Raw genomic sequence first — 17,049 nt, 5'->3', positions numbered from 1 at the left:
TGTCTGTCTGTCTGTCTGTCACACGCACTTTTGCCCAAAATGGCTAAACCGATCCGAACGAAATTTGGTGGACAGATGGCAGCTATGAAATCTCACGCATACAGCGAGTGGCATAAATTTAGGTGGAGTTTAAAGGGGAGCTCCCCATACATGTAAAGGGGGGATTCAAACATTTTTTTCACCGGATATAGTTGTGTAGGGTATCAAATGAAAGGTCTCGATTTGTACTTTCCGAAACTGACATTAGTTTTGGTGTAAATTGCAAAGTGCGTGAGTAAGGAGTCTAAATGTACGCACTTGAAGTGAGACAGGACTCATTTTCGCAAACTACCCAACCTAAAAATCTGAAAAAAATCAGGGTGGTTCACCTAGATGAAATCTAGGCCTCAAAATATGTCCCATCCCGGTATCTGCTCAAATAAACTTACTAATAGTAAATTAGTACTTTTTAGAAATTTACTGAAAAACCCCCTTAAATTCATCCTAGCACTTCCGAGTTTTGTACCACCATAGAGGACAATATTTCGTATATACATGCTAAATTTCGTCGAAATCTGGCAATTAACCCCAAAGTTATAGTAGTTCAAACTTAGCAATTCCGCGCGAATTTACTGCTTCCAAAGCCATGCAAGTCAAATGCTGACGTCATAATTACCCGGAATAATTGACATTCGCGTGGAATATTAAAGTCGCATTTATGAAGAATCTATTTATCTGCAGCAGTTTTTAAGGTTTTGTGTAAAACACTTATGTGAAATCTAATCTTCGAGAGATGTCCCATTCCGGTATCTGCTCAAATAAATTTACTAATAGTATATTATCAACTTTTAGAAATTGACTAAAAAACTCCCCTTAAGTTCATTTTAGGTGTACCAAATTTTACACCGACATAGAGGACAGTCTCGTGCATACACATGCCAAGCTCCATGAAGATCCAATTATTAGTGCCAAAGTTATATTATAAAAGTTCAAACTTATCAATTTCGTGCTAATTAACAGCATCCTACGCCATACAAATAAGATGCTGACGTCATAATTAACGAGAATAATTGAAATTCGAGTGAAACATTAAAATTCCATTCAAGAAGAATCTAATTCTCCCTAGCCCTTTTTTATATTTGATGTTGGTTAAATTGTTGGCATTTGCTGATAATATTATACTGAGAGCGTGAAGCGTATGAGGTTGACCACTATCAACACAGGGCTTTCCATCAAATGATTTATTTAAATCGCTTTGTAGAGAGAGGGCAATAGAGGGCAATGGAATTTTTAGCTATATTACACGGAGCTGTCGTACACTCGTCGCTCCTCAGATCTTTTTCTTCAGCCTTCAGTTCACAAGCGGGGTCGGCTCGTGGTCATCGGTTTCGTCGTTTTATTTTATCAAATGCCTGATCAGGATGTAATCTCGAGACCATTAAATCCCCATCCAGCGTATCAAGCCACCATTGTTTTGGCCGGCTTTTTGGTTGCTTACTATTGCTTTCGATGTTCTGACCAATACTGGTTGTTGAATTCTCATCAGCGTGACCACACCATCGAAAATGCCTCTCTTGCAGGTTTTCCACGATCGGTGCAAACCCATATCGATCGCGGATATTCCCATTTCAGACGTAATCAAAACGTGTCACGCCACTAGTGCAATGCAACATCTTCGTCCCCATTACCGCAAGGCGCCGTTCATTGCCCTTTATAGTCGGCCAACAGTCAGAACTATAGAGAGCGCAGACGGACGACATTGCAGTAAATTTTAGATTTGGGACGTGCGCTGATTCGTCGATCACAAAGAACACCAGTTGGTGAATGCCACTTCATCCAGGTTGCATTAATGCGTGAAACAATTTCATTACGCAGTTCTCCATTGGCTGATAGCAGTGACTCGAGATATTTAAATCGCTGAGTTCTGGCAATGGCAGTAACCTGCCCTTCGAGATATTTAAATCGTTCAGTTCTGGCAATGGGAATAACCTGCCAAGAACTGAGCGATTTCAATATCTCGGGTCAATGCTATAAGCCAATGGAGAACTACGTTATGCCCCTCACATAGGGAAACACAAAACCTTTTATACCTGAAGCGTCAAGCTTGCGGTTTCCCGACTTGTTATAAATGAGTTCGAGATGGGAATTAGAAGAAGTTTATTCAAGAAGTTATAGAACCTGGAATGTGAGTAAAAAGAAAAAATGTTGCATAATTGCAAATGGACTCTTTCATCAGATTGTCACAATGAAATGTTGCACTTGCCGGAAAGCCGCAAAAACTACAACTTCCGTAGCTAACTCACATGAAACATTCATTCTCAAGGTGACCAATTTATCCACCATGTTTGGAAAATTTATTGGAAAATCCTCTTTAAGTTCATCTTATTAGTAACATAGGCAATCTGATATGAAGAAGTTTGGTGCAAATTCCACTAAACTTAACAAAGTTATGCTTCTTGTCAGTATAAAAGAGACTTGTTTGGTGTGACAAGTTTGGCATACATCTACAGAAATAGAAGGTGATCAGCATAGAACCTGCTTCACCTGATATTTAAAGTGAGTGCTGAATTAGAAGGCCGGGCTTCGCTTCCCAAAGTTTCTTATATAGAAAAGTCACAAAACCTTTGAAGTATCTAGCTTCCTGTATTCGGTTAGTTTTCTATTGAACTATAAGCAAGGATTTGTACTTCGTCAACCAGATATTACATAATTGCACGACACAATCACACCACTATGCAATTTGAAAAGGAGAACACATTTTTTATCCATATGTCACGAAAGGTTGATAAATTGTCACATCAAATGATGCCAAATCCTTTGGCAAAGGGCCATCAATTTCTGTTTCTGACCGTTCTCATTAGAGAATTTCCCACATGTTTATGCAAATACACCCAAGTGTAACACGGAAGACACTTCACTAAGGACGCTTGTTTCAAATTTGAAATGCAACTTCCGATTATGTGATCGATGGTTCAAACCGCACCGAGTCTGATTGCAACTTCAATCTAAGATTCCAGAACTGCAATGAGTAGTTAATTAGCAAAGGCCAAAATTAATGACTTAAGTGCGGTAGCTTGGTCTTATGCAATGTTTAACGAGTTACATTTCGTTTTGCTTAAGACGGTTTATTACACGTTGAATGTGTTACTATGGAGAGTTAAATTCAAACGATTTTTCATCGCGTTATTCCCGATAATTAATTTCCTACACTAATGACGAATCATCAATATACCCAGGTAAACGCACAACAAGACGTACTTTTGGCTCACTCATACTGAGGCGGTCTTTACAGATTTGAGCGGATCTATGTACACATGTTCATAGTATGATTTTCCTTTCACTATTTTGGTGCAAGGTAACGCTCTGTAATTAAATCAACACAACCCTTTCTGGGTATCTCCTCGAATGGCAGACCAGAAAATTAATTAATCTGTAAGCGTGCAGTGCAGCGGATGATTAGATTTTCCCAGAAAACATTGATTTGGCTGCAAATACGTCGATAGTGTCAATTGTTGGTTTGTTAGGCTTAAATTAATTATTCGGACAATTTCCGAAATATGGTAATTAGGTGAGGGAATCCAGATTTTATCAGGATTATTTCAATTTGGCCAGCATATCTGCAATAATGCAAGTGTTATCTACGTAGTTAGCGTGGCTCCACATTCCCAAATCTAATTTTTTATGTCAGCTCATTTGTGAGGCACACCCGCAGTCATTAATACGTTCACCTATACCTTCTGGGGTTGATGCGATACCTTTGCAGAAATAATTGAGCCACCCCATTCCCATAATCAGCCTCACAGAAGGGACATGGCACTGCCTGGCCATATTGCCTAATTATCATACGCGTTCATAATAATTGCGTTCCTGTTCATATGCCCGTATCCTGCTCATAGCAGGCATTCCAATAATATTTACTTTGGAAATTGTTAATTCGCAAAAACGATTGTCTGTTTACAATGGGAAATATCATAATCAAAGCAGCCAATAGATGCAGTCATTTGGAAAATTGCACAAAAATGAAAATAACCGATTGGGGCCTTGTAAAAAAATTGATTTTTAATTAAATACTCAATTTCCAAGAGAATTGCGTTTCAATTATTGGTACATGAAATTCGAATCCGGAAATCCGGACGCTTTAGATATTTTTTCCAATTATGTCAATGTCATATCGTTTGAGTTGGCCACAAATGCATTCAATTGCGGAAATCTGTGAATTACTAATCGAGCGAAAAATTCGCAGCTGGTTATAATTAGATACAGAGGTGTAGAAAATGATAAAGAGCATTATGATTTCCGGGCAATTGACGTATTTTTAAAAGCAAAACCGTGATAAGGTGTGGTTGTTTTTGAAATACCAGAAATATTGTAATTGCAAGAAAACTGAAGATCCACTATTTAGGATTATATAGAATCAGCATGGGCCATTCTATTGATGTTGACCAATGACTCCCAAAGTAAGAATTAATGAATCTTATCACATCTTCTTCAGCCTTTGTTCCGTTCACAAGGGGGGTCGGCACGTCGTGATCGGTTTCGCCATTTGGCCCTATCGAATGCCTGATCTGGGTGCGACCTTGAAGCTTTTAAATCCCCATCCAGCGTATCAAGCCCCCGTTGGTTCGGCCTGCCTTTTTAGTCGCGTACCATTAACTTCGATGTTCAGACCAATCTTGGCAAGTGAATTCTCGTTAGCACGAATTACGTGAAAATACCATCGAAAAAGGCTCTCTGGCAATTTTTCCTCATAACGATCGCAGATACCCTCATTTCGGATGTGATTAAAAGGCCACTAGTCCAACGCAATATCTTCGTCTCCATTACCGCAAGAAGCCGTTCATTGTCTTTTATAGTCGGCCAACACTCAGAACCATAGAGATTACAAAGACCACCAGTTGTGGAACGCCACTTCATTCAGGATGCGTTAATGCGTGAAGCAATTTCATAACGCAGTTCTCCATTGGCTGATAGTGTTGACCCGAGGTATTTAAATTGCTCAGTTCTGGGCAGATCACTGACACTGACACTGACAGTGATATTGCCTGTATCATAGGGATCGGTTGTCAAAAATTCAGTTTTGTTTAGATTTAATCTGAGACCGTGTTGCATGAGGCGATCATTCCATTTTTGGAAAAGTTGCTCGAGATCATTTTTGCTATCAGATGCTAAGAAAATATCATCTGCATAAAGCAGTGTGTAGGGCCCAGGACGTTGGATGTCCCGTCTGACGGTGTCCATAACAAGAACAAAGAGAAGTGGTGAGAGGGCGCTTCCTTGATGAACACCAATAGAGACACGAAGTGGTTTTGATACACCCGCCACAGTTCGAACTTTACTTTTCGCAACATCGTAGAGCAATTGAATCCAGCGCACGAGTTATTTTGTCACTAAGTATTGTCGGAAAGCATACCAGATGAGTTCGTGTGGCTTGATTCACCGTTATTTCAACGATTTTGCGAATATGGTTGTCAAAAATGCGTTCAGAAATCTTCATGGTATGGGATAGTAACCGGATCGGATGGTAATTTGAACATCCTGCTGGACTACCTTTCCTTTTCCACATTAGAACAATGTTATTTTTTTGCCAGTCAGATGGGGTTCTACCTTCCTGTGTTGGGTTCCAGCTATTCGCTTTCAGGAGCTCAAATGCGATTTCGTCAGGTCCTGTGGCTTTCCCCGGTTTTATTGCCTCCTCGAATTCAGTTGCGCTGACAGGTAAAACTGCTCCAAATGTCGGGAATGATTGTGGAAGTGGAGGATGATTAAATTCTTCATTGCTGCTCGCTATTTTCGATCACGCCCTTCTGGCAGCCCACTACGCAACCAATTGAGTCGATCATGCTGAAGGTTTTCTCTTAAGCAAAATCTTATTAAAATCGGATCACGTTCTGTCTTTTTCTAGAAGCGGTTTAAATCATTACTCTACTCTGGCCTGGATGCGCCGATATATTGAATTATTACTCACAAAAACCATCCCCCAGCCTTTCGGTGCCAGATGGAATAGATCATTACATATTACATCTCCATTCTTCTATAAGCAGGGCACTCAACTGCGCTTCTCCGCCCCTTCTGCTTTTCGCAGTTGAGATTGTATACATCGGATCGTATTCCGATCCTTTTAGTCTACCAGCATTTCCTTGGTTTCCGGTATGCTCATCATGTAGTCTTCCCAGATGTCAATGGGCTTCATCCCCGGGGTTGCCAATGCCGCATCATCAAAGATGGTCCTGGAGAGAGAGCACACGCGTAGAATAGTTGTCCTGTGTACATAAAATAAATAGTGCCGTTTCGTAAATTGGGACTGCTTAGAGAAAAGTGCAGCTCTGGCTATAAACAATTTACAAGTATATCTTGGGTTTCTTACATTCTGCACCAGGTCTGGTAAAGATATGTTCGCGATTCATGCTCTGTGGAAAGTATTCACCACGTGCTACTTAAAGTTGAGTTTTGGGTAGGTTGTTATGTTCATATAATCCACCACCATGGGCTCTTCTGAAAGAGGAGAATTAAGTTTTTGATTTTGTGACAACAATCAGGCGCCGCAGGAATTCCCTAGGACATGTAAATTCAGGGACTATTCGGATTCCATGCTATCAGTATACCCATGATGAGGTTTTGTGGTCACTTTAGATGAGCTTCCGTGCAGGCTCGAAGCTGATCAAATATTGGATCACGACCAGCAAGTCAAAGTGAGCGTTTCCCGGTGTCACATCATGGAAGTTCTCCTCCGACACTTGCTTTTGTTCGCCCAACGGGGGAGCTGCCTCGTCTTTCTCTCCTCGCCATCTCAGAGCACCATTGTACATATACAGTAGATTTATCATCGTCAACGCCGTCGCAATCGGTCTAAGCTTATAGGAAACTCTAGAAATCCCGATTTGCACCGAGGTCCATTAATTCGATATTCCTAAAAACATATACGGATTAAGAGAACCGCTCACCCCAACCTATTGAGGCGGGTTTTCTCCACAACTAGACTACCGTGGCATGGCAGATGAATTTCTTTGCATGGGCTGCGAAATCGTCATTTTGGTCTCTTACCATCGACTTCCATGTTCAGACCAATCTTATGAATTCTCTTTAGTGCGGATTGAGTGACCATATCATTGAAGATGCCTCTCTCAAAATTTTTTCCGCGATCCACGATCAGTGCATATTGATCGCGAATATCCCCGGCTTAGATGTAATCAAAGGGTGTCATGCCACTTGTCCAAAGTAACATACTCGTCTCCATTACCGCAATATGCTTTTCTTTGCCTTTTATAGTCAGCTAACACTCAGAACTATAGAGGGTGAAGGGCGGATGACATTCCGGTAAATTTTAGATTTAAGACATTCGTTGATTCATCGGTCACAAAGAACACCAGTTGTGGAATACCACTTCCTCCAGGTTGCGCAAATGTCGGAAGCATTTCCACAAAGGAGGTCTCATTGGCTGATAACATTGATCCGAAATACTTAAATCGCTTAGTTCAGTCCAAGTCACTGAGAGTGATAGTGTCTGTTTCAAGGGGATCAATCGCCAAAAATTCAGTTTTATTCATATTCAATCTGAAACCGTGTTCAATGAGGCGATCATTCCATTTTTAGACAAGTTACTCGAGATCATTTTTGCAAATGGACGATAGGAAAATATTATCTGTACCCTATAGTCACGGGGTTGAGAGTACACTCAAAGTCTTCTCTGCTTATCGTAAGAGCCGACTAAAATAGATAGAAATTTGTGGGCTAGCAAACTGGAAATTTTCAAACTTTAATGCTATCGAAATGTCAGCAACGCCTCGGATAAGGGCTTAGACCTTTGGCTATCGAAAACGAACTATGATTGATTTCTGGAATGTGCACACGCTTCCCAAAAACGATAGCAAAGGACCTCAGAATGCCCACTTTGTCCAACTTGAGTCGGAATTCCAGCAAGCTGGACATTTTGGGCCTCAACAAAGTAAGATTATGGGATTCCGGAGAGTACTCTTCTCCCTCTTGCCACACTTAGGGCAATGTACTTTTGTACTCTGCAAAGCCAAGTGGTAGCAGATGCGATCCGGTGTCGGGTTGCTTCTAGCAGCTATGGTAAGGCACGCCGTACAAGAAATAAAATCGATCATTTTGCGATTAGCAGTAGATTTAAAAGTTGTCTCTTGGGTGGGAGTAACAAGAGGGGCGCAGACATCGGTCTCCAAAGTGATCACCATTTCACCATGGTCGCTTATGGTCGCTTTCGTGTTTCGTCTACCACTCCTTGCGGGGTTGGAAAGCTGCGACCCCTTAAGTTCAGCATTTACCGGTTATTTGATTGAGATTGGCAGACAGTGACAGATCTACTTCGCTGACTGGATGGCACTCGGAATATCTGTGTAACCTGCCTGACAATATCGATGAGCATTGCAATCACCAAAAATGCTATTTTTTCGGATGCGACACTGGTCGTCGCCCAAGTGCCGAAGGAGGGTCATAAGATCTGGCTGACTGCGGAATCGTGGAAGTGGATCGATTAATGGAAGCGATTGAAAGCAGGCGTGATGCGCCCGACCGAGTACACCAGTTCAGTGCAGTGTACGCCGTAACAAGAGAGAACTTACTACTGCATTAGTCAGGGAAGGGGAAGATGCCGCAAATATCTTTGATTTCAGAAATGTATACCGCATCATAAGAAAATTTCTTTACAAGCGGGTAGGGAATTTTCTTCTAAGCAGAAGAGAAATCACTTCAGCCATCAATGCACTCAAATGAAGTGAATCCGTTGGGCTTGACAGCCTCCTCGCAGAATTATTTATCGCTGCACGTGCAGTTACCGCAGATCTATTGCTTTCACTGCTATGGAAATCTTGGATATGCGGTCTAAAATGGAATGCCTAAAATCTTCCTGGAATGCATCAAACAATATCATGAAAGCTTAATCAACAAAGACTCCGGATTCTCCTGCATTGAGCGCACCACCACTCTACGGATCATTTTGGAACAGTACGCGCTGCACCAAAATGTCACGTGCTACACCGAGGTAAAATCTCGCAGGATTTTGAGATCCAAAGCAGAATCCGCCAGGGTTGCATCCAGTCACCAATATTATTTCTTCTTCTTGTCAATGGCGTTCTTCATGCTGCCTTGCCCGGAGGACGTGCAGGAATTACGACTATGCTGATGACATCTATTTGCTTTCTCATCGGGTCATAGACCTGGCCAAATGACTCAGGGTTTGGAAAGATAAGTAAGTAGATTTAGGCTAAAGATAGACAGCAACAAAACCAGGGTTCTCAGTCTGACGGGTCATCGCACTCTCCCTATCTGGATCAATGGAGGCGAGTATCGAAGGCGTCGATCAATTTGTATATCAAGGGAGCCACGAATAAGATGTTGCCTGACGCATTAACAGCACTAGATCCGCTCCGCATTAAATATCGAAATGCAGTTATCTCAACACCAAGATCAAGTTGTGACTGTTCTGTGCTAGTGTCCTTTCAGCGTTGCTATATGGGAGTAGAACATGGAAAGTGAACTCCTCTATTACTCAAACGCTCCAAGCTTTCATTAATACCTGTCTGCGTGTTATCATCGGAGCACCTTGGCCTAATCCTATCTCAATCGAAGGACTTGGTCGGCGCACAGGCCTGGCCCTTTTGCAAACTGTGATCGGAAGGACTAAGTTCATACATCTTACTACGCCATGCAGTGGAATCCACTCTCCCAAGATAGCTGACAAGTGGGTTACCCTAAGTGTATTTGGCGTAGTATAATAGAGGAGGAGTGCGAGCGTCCTAGGGAGTCGTGGGGGGAACTAGAAGGCATTCCAGGTAACCGCAAATGATTTCGCATTCACGTGGTTGACGCGCTACACACGGAATTGTGGCATACCACCTTGTCAGTGGGTTCATCTGAGGGTACTAACATCTCAGAGCCCACCCGCATGCGGAAGGTCATCTTCCAAGGGGATTTGTTGAATCCCCTTTGATTTTGTGAGGCACTGAACCCCCCTCATGGCTATTGGCTAGAAGGCATGATTGCGCAATCAAATATACCCACCATGCTAAGTGCAAGCTGACACACTTGATGTACTTAGGAGACATCAAGCTGTATGCTGGTACTGATCTACCTTAGGAGCTTGTTGCGAATAGTAGATATGTTTAGGCGTGATATTCGGATAGAATTTGGCCCTATCCTGCATTGGAGATTTCCATGTCCAAGCTATAAGACAAGTACTTAGGAATTTTCCAAGGAATCCATGTACGACTGGGTGATCTGAAGTATGCTCTGCTGTCCTAATTGGGAATTTGCATCTCATGGAGTAGAATAAAATAAGCGTATTGAACATATTCATCTTTTCACTGACATATGCATTCGGAATATTTCCGTGGAAGAGGATTGATCTGGAAAAAGGCCAGCGGCAGATATGGAAGTCAATGACCAAATTTCGAATGCATCTCCAAATTCTGCCGTGGAACGGATGAACCTACCTTGTGACATTGGAAACAGGGACAAGGTTGGGAGCTTTATTTATGTCTGCCATTAAGGACGACGTGATCGTCACCTGAGCTTGTAAAAAGCTCTTAATAAAAATGCAGGTGGAGACCGACCAGTACAGAATATCTGGTTCTGTATTTTACCAGTATGAGCAGGCAGTACTCGATAGATCTACCTGCAGCATGCATTGAGACCGAGCAGTTCTAACTGATCGTCATATAGCGCCCAACAAGCTTGGCATTCTGTTATTTGACAAGATGGATGGAAATACGTGGAGAAGAAAGTGAACTATGAGACACTGGCTCAGGAAATCAAAGAAGTTACCATAATATTGTCAGCTAAAGGTATTGTATCCAAATCCTTCACGTCCGAACATAAATGCATAGCACCTAGGGGTAGTACTAGGCATTTACCGAGATTCTGACAACTGAGAAAGAGGTAGTAATCGGTGGCGCGACAATTCAATTGGATTTGGGCCTTAAGAGTGTTAGAACACTTCATTTAAGACCTTACAGATGCACTACAGTACTACGGTGCCCTATAGAAGACGGCGACTGCCTATTGTTCTAACCACTAAGCCTTGCAGACTAGGAACTTAATGATTTTAAAGCATTTCTCGAAGTTTCTGACACATTTAGGAAGTATCAAAAGCTGTGCCCAATGGAATATAAATGTAATCTGCACATAAAAGTTACAGGCAATTATGCGGCGTTTTTTATCGTTCAATGCGATTAAGTGATTGAAATCTTTTATGATAGTTTTCGTTACACTATAAAGAAATTTTTGAAACTTTAATGGAGGTGGGCTGGGATGTAGTGGTCTCACTTCATGGTTTTATTCAATTTGTTTGGTATGCGGTTACCATTCCTAGTTGGTCAATACTGTATGAACCTTGAGATCACCAGTAGCCCTGTCAAGCAGGTAATCTCACTAGTCCAGAAAAGTCAAGCTGATTTACACAATTTGTTTGAATTTTATTGCTCACGTAATGGTCTACATCTGTTCGGGAGGCACATTATTGCGAATTAAGATAATCAACCTGTACAATATCAATCACCACATCAATGTAACCAACGTCAAGCGCTCACGTTTATTATCCTTTTTGCTCACATTAACCGATTACGTGATGCAACACTGATATTTTGAGCTTGTAATTAAGAACGTATCTACAAACCGGTCATCATACTACAACAAACTTTTTTCGATGTTTTGCAGATACTCACTTAGCGATGCATACAACGTTCATCGCTCGGCACAATTTAATGTGGCTGAAAATATTGCAGCGACCAGCGATATGCCCTACAACGCCGAGAAATTGGTCAAACGAATGAAGTTGGATGCCAGGTAATTTACGTTGATGAATCTACGAAATGCTCATGTCCATATGTACTCGGCTGCACTTTAGATTTCCCATGAAAGGAGGTAGTGCACGTCGGTATCTGCACTTAAAACGCAGAAGGAATGTTCAAATAAAACCATCATTTTTAGAAAGGAGTCAGAGTGAATGCTGGAACTGAAACGAAACGAACACTGCACTCAGCCTCTTTGAGGCATCGCGTAATAAATATTTTCAATTCAGGAAATTACTAAGGCAGATTAAAGAGGCGTCATAAATTCCCCATTGACGGTATTGCACTTTTACTTTTCATGCTTTTGACAGAAAAACTGGTTGGGTCAAATGCTCGCATTAATTATAGCGCTTCATTGCAGTGCGGGTTGTCTAGATCGAATGCGGTATCCACAACCTCACACGGTATTTACCTTTGATTTGCTTGCAATTAGCCGGCGTATTACCAGAGGCTCTAAGCAGATTTCTGTTAAAACCACCGAGGATCCACTGGGTGGTCTTGAGCGAAAGTTCCCTGCAACCACTGAAAACATTGAAACAACATAAAACTTCATCAATTGAAAAATTCCAGCTAATTCCTCAAATTTGTAAAACTCAAATAAGTTCACTCAATTATTTCGCAATTAAATATCTGCGACATACAAACGGCTAATTACCACCGATGGCATAACGTCGTCCACGAAGTACTTTCACAACTTTTGTAACCACCATCGAAGATCCGGTCATGCTTGGCAGTACAAAGCTCGTGGTGCGTCAGGTGGGTTGTAATCCACCGATTTCCGCCCATCAGTTTGTCACCTTAACAGTCGACCATTACCAGTTTGGGAATTCCGTTGATTTGTCTTTTTATCACATCTTTTTCACTAATTTAGATAAACGCACAGAATTGCCATGGCATCTTTTGTGTTCGAGTTTGAAGATGATGTCTCTATCCATTTTTGCAGGGTGGATATGCAAAACCACTGGAAGCTGCTCACTTTGATGATAGGCGGGAACGACTTCTGCTCGGATATTTGCTACCAGACGAACGCTACTCTGTGGATGAACGAGAGTCAGGAACGGAATTTAATTAAGACGTTACGATATTTGCGTGATAATATGCCCAGGTGAGATGGATCGCAATTTATATTATGCAGGTATCTGTGGGTAATGCTTGGATTTGAAAATTGAGTTGTGGTAGGTTTTTTTATGGTCGTAGGCCTCAGGCTATAATTTAAGGTTTAATTATGCATTTTTGAAGATATTTCATATTTTAATATTTGAATGAGAAAAAAATGCAGCTCTGTCTACCAAGGTTCGATTGGATTCCACGCTTCCAGTGAGAGCTGTCATTTTTGCTTGGGTTTAAAGGGGCTCGTCATTCATTGAAATGACATTTTTGAAATAGGGCTTTCCGAGATACATGTAACGCACTATTCATACTGACCACCGCACAGAAGAGTATCTAAACATGCCAATACAGCAACGTCAGCCATTGGTCCTCCAGGTTGGGGATGTGGGTAGGGTTGCAAACCTTACACGGAAAACCGATGGTACGAAGCCATGGAAGGAGCCTCGGACAGGATGGATTCCAAAACGATGAGTCCGGCAACGACAACGGATTAACCATTTGCGCATTTTCTCATGGAACGTGCGCTACTTGTACAGACCGAATGCTGCTGAGCAGCTAGCCGATACCCTATCCCAATATAAGGCTGATGTAACAGTGTTGCAAGAGATGCGCCGGACAGGGACCGGCTTCCTGGAGAAGAGTCACTACATCATAGTTGGAAGGCCCGCCAATTGAAGACGATGGAGAAATGCTGCCAACCACGCATGGAAAAAACAGTAGGTGCACTCCATCGACTTAAAAACCACACACCAGGAATTGCAGCCGAATTGTTTAAATATAGAGGCGACCAAGAACACCAAGTGGTTCATCAACTAATGCTCAAAATGTGGGACAACGAATCAATGCCTGACGACTGGCAACGAGCATAAACTGCCCATACATAAAAAGGGTGATATCACACAGTGCAGCAATTATAGAGGTATCACGGTACTGAATAACATATGTAAGATATTCCTGGCTACTTTGCTAGGTCGGAAAGCCCCATACGCTCAGAACATCATTGGCCCATACCAAAGAGGCTTCAGTCCAAGCTAATCATCAATAAATCAGATTTTCTCTCTGCGGTAAGCGACAAGTGTTTCCGACATGTGTCTTGCAGAGTAATTTTTGGTCTAGCGTAATTCCTAAATATTTGAGCTCTGTTTCGCGTTTCACCTCTATATCATATGATCTTATAGCTCTCTGGTGATCAAGCTTACGCTTCTTAGTGAATGGTACTATGCTGGTTTTGGCTATGTTGATCCGCAGTCCTACCTTCCTTCACCAGACACTAATGACCCTAAGTCCAGTTTGGATTTTACATAAGGTATCTTCATATTTGCGCCTAGAGATTAAAACAATGTCGTTGGCGTAACCCTGGACTTGTATCCCGTTGTACCTTAGCCAGCTGATGCAGAACGGTTTCAGTTGACCGTCCTATCCGGTAAACGTGTTCACAGTAATGTAGGGGACTACGCTTTAGAACGTCAGTTCTAATATAGTTGTCTATGACCTTCTCCACCGTTTTGAGTACGAACAATATTAGGCAAATTTTTCTGAAAGATTTAGGGTGAAAAAGATCCTTTTTAGCCGCTTTCGTAATAAAGACCACTTTTGCCCGTCTCCATGCGCTTCCCAGTGCTATGCTCCCCCTTACCACCCTCAGAAGAGACTCTAAGATAATTCCTAGGCCCCTCTGGATTACTGCTGGGAAAATATGTACCATCTACTCCGGGAGATTTCAGTGGTTTAAAAATTCCTATTGCCCACCTTAGCCTAGCTTCTGAGCGTTCCTCTTTTGCTAGTTTCCAGTTCTCCTTTCTTCTCCTTTTATTCGTTATTGGGGTGTCAGGCAGAATGTTGTCGCCTGCCACCGTGGGGTAGGACTCCGGAAAATGAAACCTGAGAAGCAGGTGTACCCTGTCCTCCTCATTCTTGGTAAATGCCCCATTTTCCTTCTTCAAACAGACAGTGGATATTCCCGCGTCTTTGGCTGCAGCCTTGTAAAGCTTGGTTGCTTCTGTGATCTATTTGATCCTTTCACAGAATTCCCTCAAACTGTTCCGTTTTGCTTCCCTGATCGAGTTGATATATGCAGTCAGTGCATTTTTGTACCTTTGCTAGACGCCGGTTTGTTTTACCCGATTGAAGAGTTTTCGTCCCTCTCTTCTCATTCTGTCCAGGATCCTGTTCCACCATAGTACATTCCTTGATGATTTACCTGTCTTAGCTAGACAGCTCGCCTCATATGCAACAATGTCGACTGTGTTGAGGTTTTCCACCACTGTTTCTAGTTCCAATTCGCTCCTGATGTGACTGCCCCCTTGAAGGTGGGTTATGTTGTTGCTCAAGTGCGTTGCGTAGGATTCCCAATTCGTTCTCCTGGGATTCCTTATTATTCTTTTTATTTCGGAGTTACCTTCTGATTATCCTGTGACCAGACATAGAGGGTTCATCCGACACACTCCAATTCCAGACCATTCCGTTCATTAGAGTTATGTCTAGTACCTCCTGTCTGTACTGATCACAAATGTCGGAGTGTTCCCTAAGTTATATATTTTTAACTTATTACTAATAATAAATCCAAGAAGGTACTCACCTCTTCGATTTGTGTCGCTGCTTCCCCAGACTTCGTGGTGGGCGTTGGGATTGCAGCCGAGAACAAGTGGTAACGCCCTCTTCACCAGTTTCGCGACTTGTTCCGGTGGAGCCCGGATTTCGTCTCTTGGGAAGTATCCCGATGCCACGGCTGCCTCTCGAATGCTCCTCCTGGTTTCCAATGAGACTTGGATAGCCACAAGGTCTCCGGGTGAGAACTCTGAAAGACATATGTATTCTAAATTACATTTAAGAATGATACAAGCTCTTGGTTTTTCACAAGAGGTGTCCCAAATTACCTGCATGCTTCCTCCTTGTAGACCACGAATCTGCTCCCGGTACACCCAGGGCTCTTGGGCCAGCAGTATTCCAATGTTCTCCTTGGAAGTTGTTCTACCAATTACCGCAGATGCAGCTTTCACATGGTGGAGGTTTATCTGGGGTATCTTAGTGCTAGCCATTGGCTTCGTTATTTTTTGGAGCTCTTCTCCTCTGTCGGAGTAACGCCTACCCTGAGCCCTAGAAGCCCTAGGTCTAGGTCGTCCAGCTTCTGCTCTTCACTGGGCAGCAGGGCTACTTCCTTGGTTGATCCAGTCCTTTCCGCCTCCATGGCTTTCGAGACTTCCTCGGAGGCCTCGGTATGCTTTTCACCCGGTGTCTCCTCCGAGGTGTCCTTTCTCGGCTTTTCCCTGTGCACATGCACGGGTATGTTGCCAAATCGGTTGTTGATATCCATAGTCGAGTATAAAGATCTTCATTCTGAGCGATTAGGAGTCCCATAAGGTCTTCCGTTTCTATTGTCGCGGCTTTTGGCAGAAAAACTGTCATCATATGGACTCCTGGTATATCATCCCCAGCACATGTTGACAGTTCCACCTGTTGCCAGCATGGCAATCGAGGAACTAGGGTTCTAATCCATTCTGCAATGTCTGCTGTCGCGCAGTCTACCACTATAAGGCCTGGTCGAAAGCGTATCCCGGTGAATATCAGTTTCGAAGTCCATTCCTTCATCATCTGCCTGACGACAAGGTCCTCAATGGTTTCATGCTCCTCACGAGTGAGTATTTGCTCGGGAAACATTTTTGGCAGCATGGCCAGTCGAATGCCCTTGACCGCAGTAGCATAGCTGATGGCGGGCTTCCTGAGTGCTGCCTTCACTCCTGACCTGCCCGGGTTCTCTTCCCCCGTTGGGTTTAGGTTTGGATTTTTTGGAAGCATTCCCTTCATGCGGGCTGATCTCTGCTGCTGCACACTTTCTCGGCTCCGGTAGAGATGGCTTAGGTCTATCCTGAGCCTTCTTGAGGGCCTCTTTTGGTTTCGGGCCTTCCTTCAGATAGCGCAGGTACCCTTTCACACCGTCACCACTGAGACCTGTCTCCTTCTTGACGTCTGTTATATTTATCTCAGACGTGCGTTCGTTGGTTGTTGTCCACGTAGTATACCAATGTTAATCTTGGATCCACTGCTTGACGTCCCAACTTCTCCCCTCTTGGGTGCAATCGCTTGGCCCTCAGTAATTCAGAGATGTGCCTCCGCCTGATTAACCAGTTTTTGTGCGGTTGGATTTCGTTTTCTTTCT

At 42.8% G+C, this 17,049-nt stretch overlaps 1 protein-coding gene across 2 annotated transcripts in view; it reads left to right on the top strand.

Annotated features, from left to right (window-relative positions):
• LOC119655693 (phospholipase B1, membrane-associated-like) overlaps positions 1-17,049 on the top strand; it is a 74,099-nt gene that overhangs the window by 44,863 nt on the left and 12,187 nt on the right. For both annotated transcript variants that reach the window (XM_038061699.1, XM_038061698.1), the window contains 2 exons: positions 11,650-11,778; positions 12,727-12,888. In XM_038061699.1, the coding sequence (XP_037917627.1) occupies positions 11,650-11,778; positions 12,727-12,888 (291 nt within the window). The remainder of the gene's footprint in view (positions 1-11,649; positions 11,779-12,726; positions 12,889-17,049) is intronic.

The sequence above is a fragment of the Hermetia illucens genome, chromosome 4 (genome assembly GCF_905115235.1).
Source record: "Hermetia illucens chromosome 4, iHerIll2.2.curated.20191125, whole genome shotgun sequence".
Classification (NCBI taxonomy): Eukaryota; Metazoa; Arthropoda; class Insecta; order Diptera; family Stratiomyidae; genus Hermetia; species Hermetia illucens.
The sequence above is the reverse complement of the archived record's forward strand: the minus strand, read 5'-3'. Positions and strand labels throughout refer to the sequence as shown.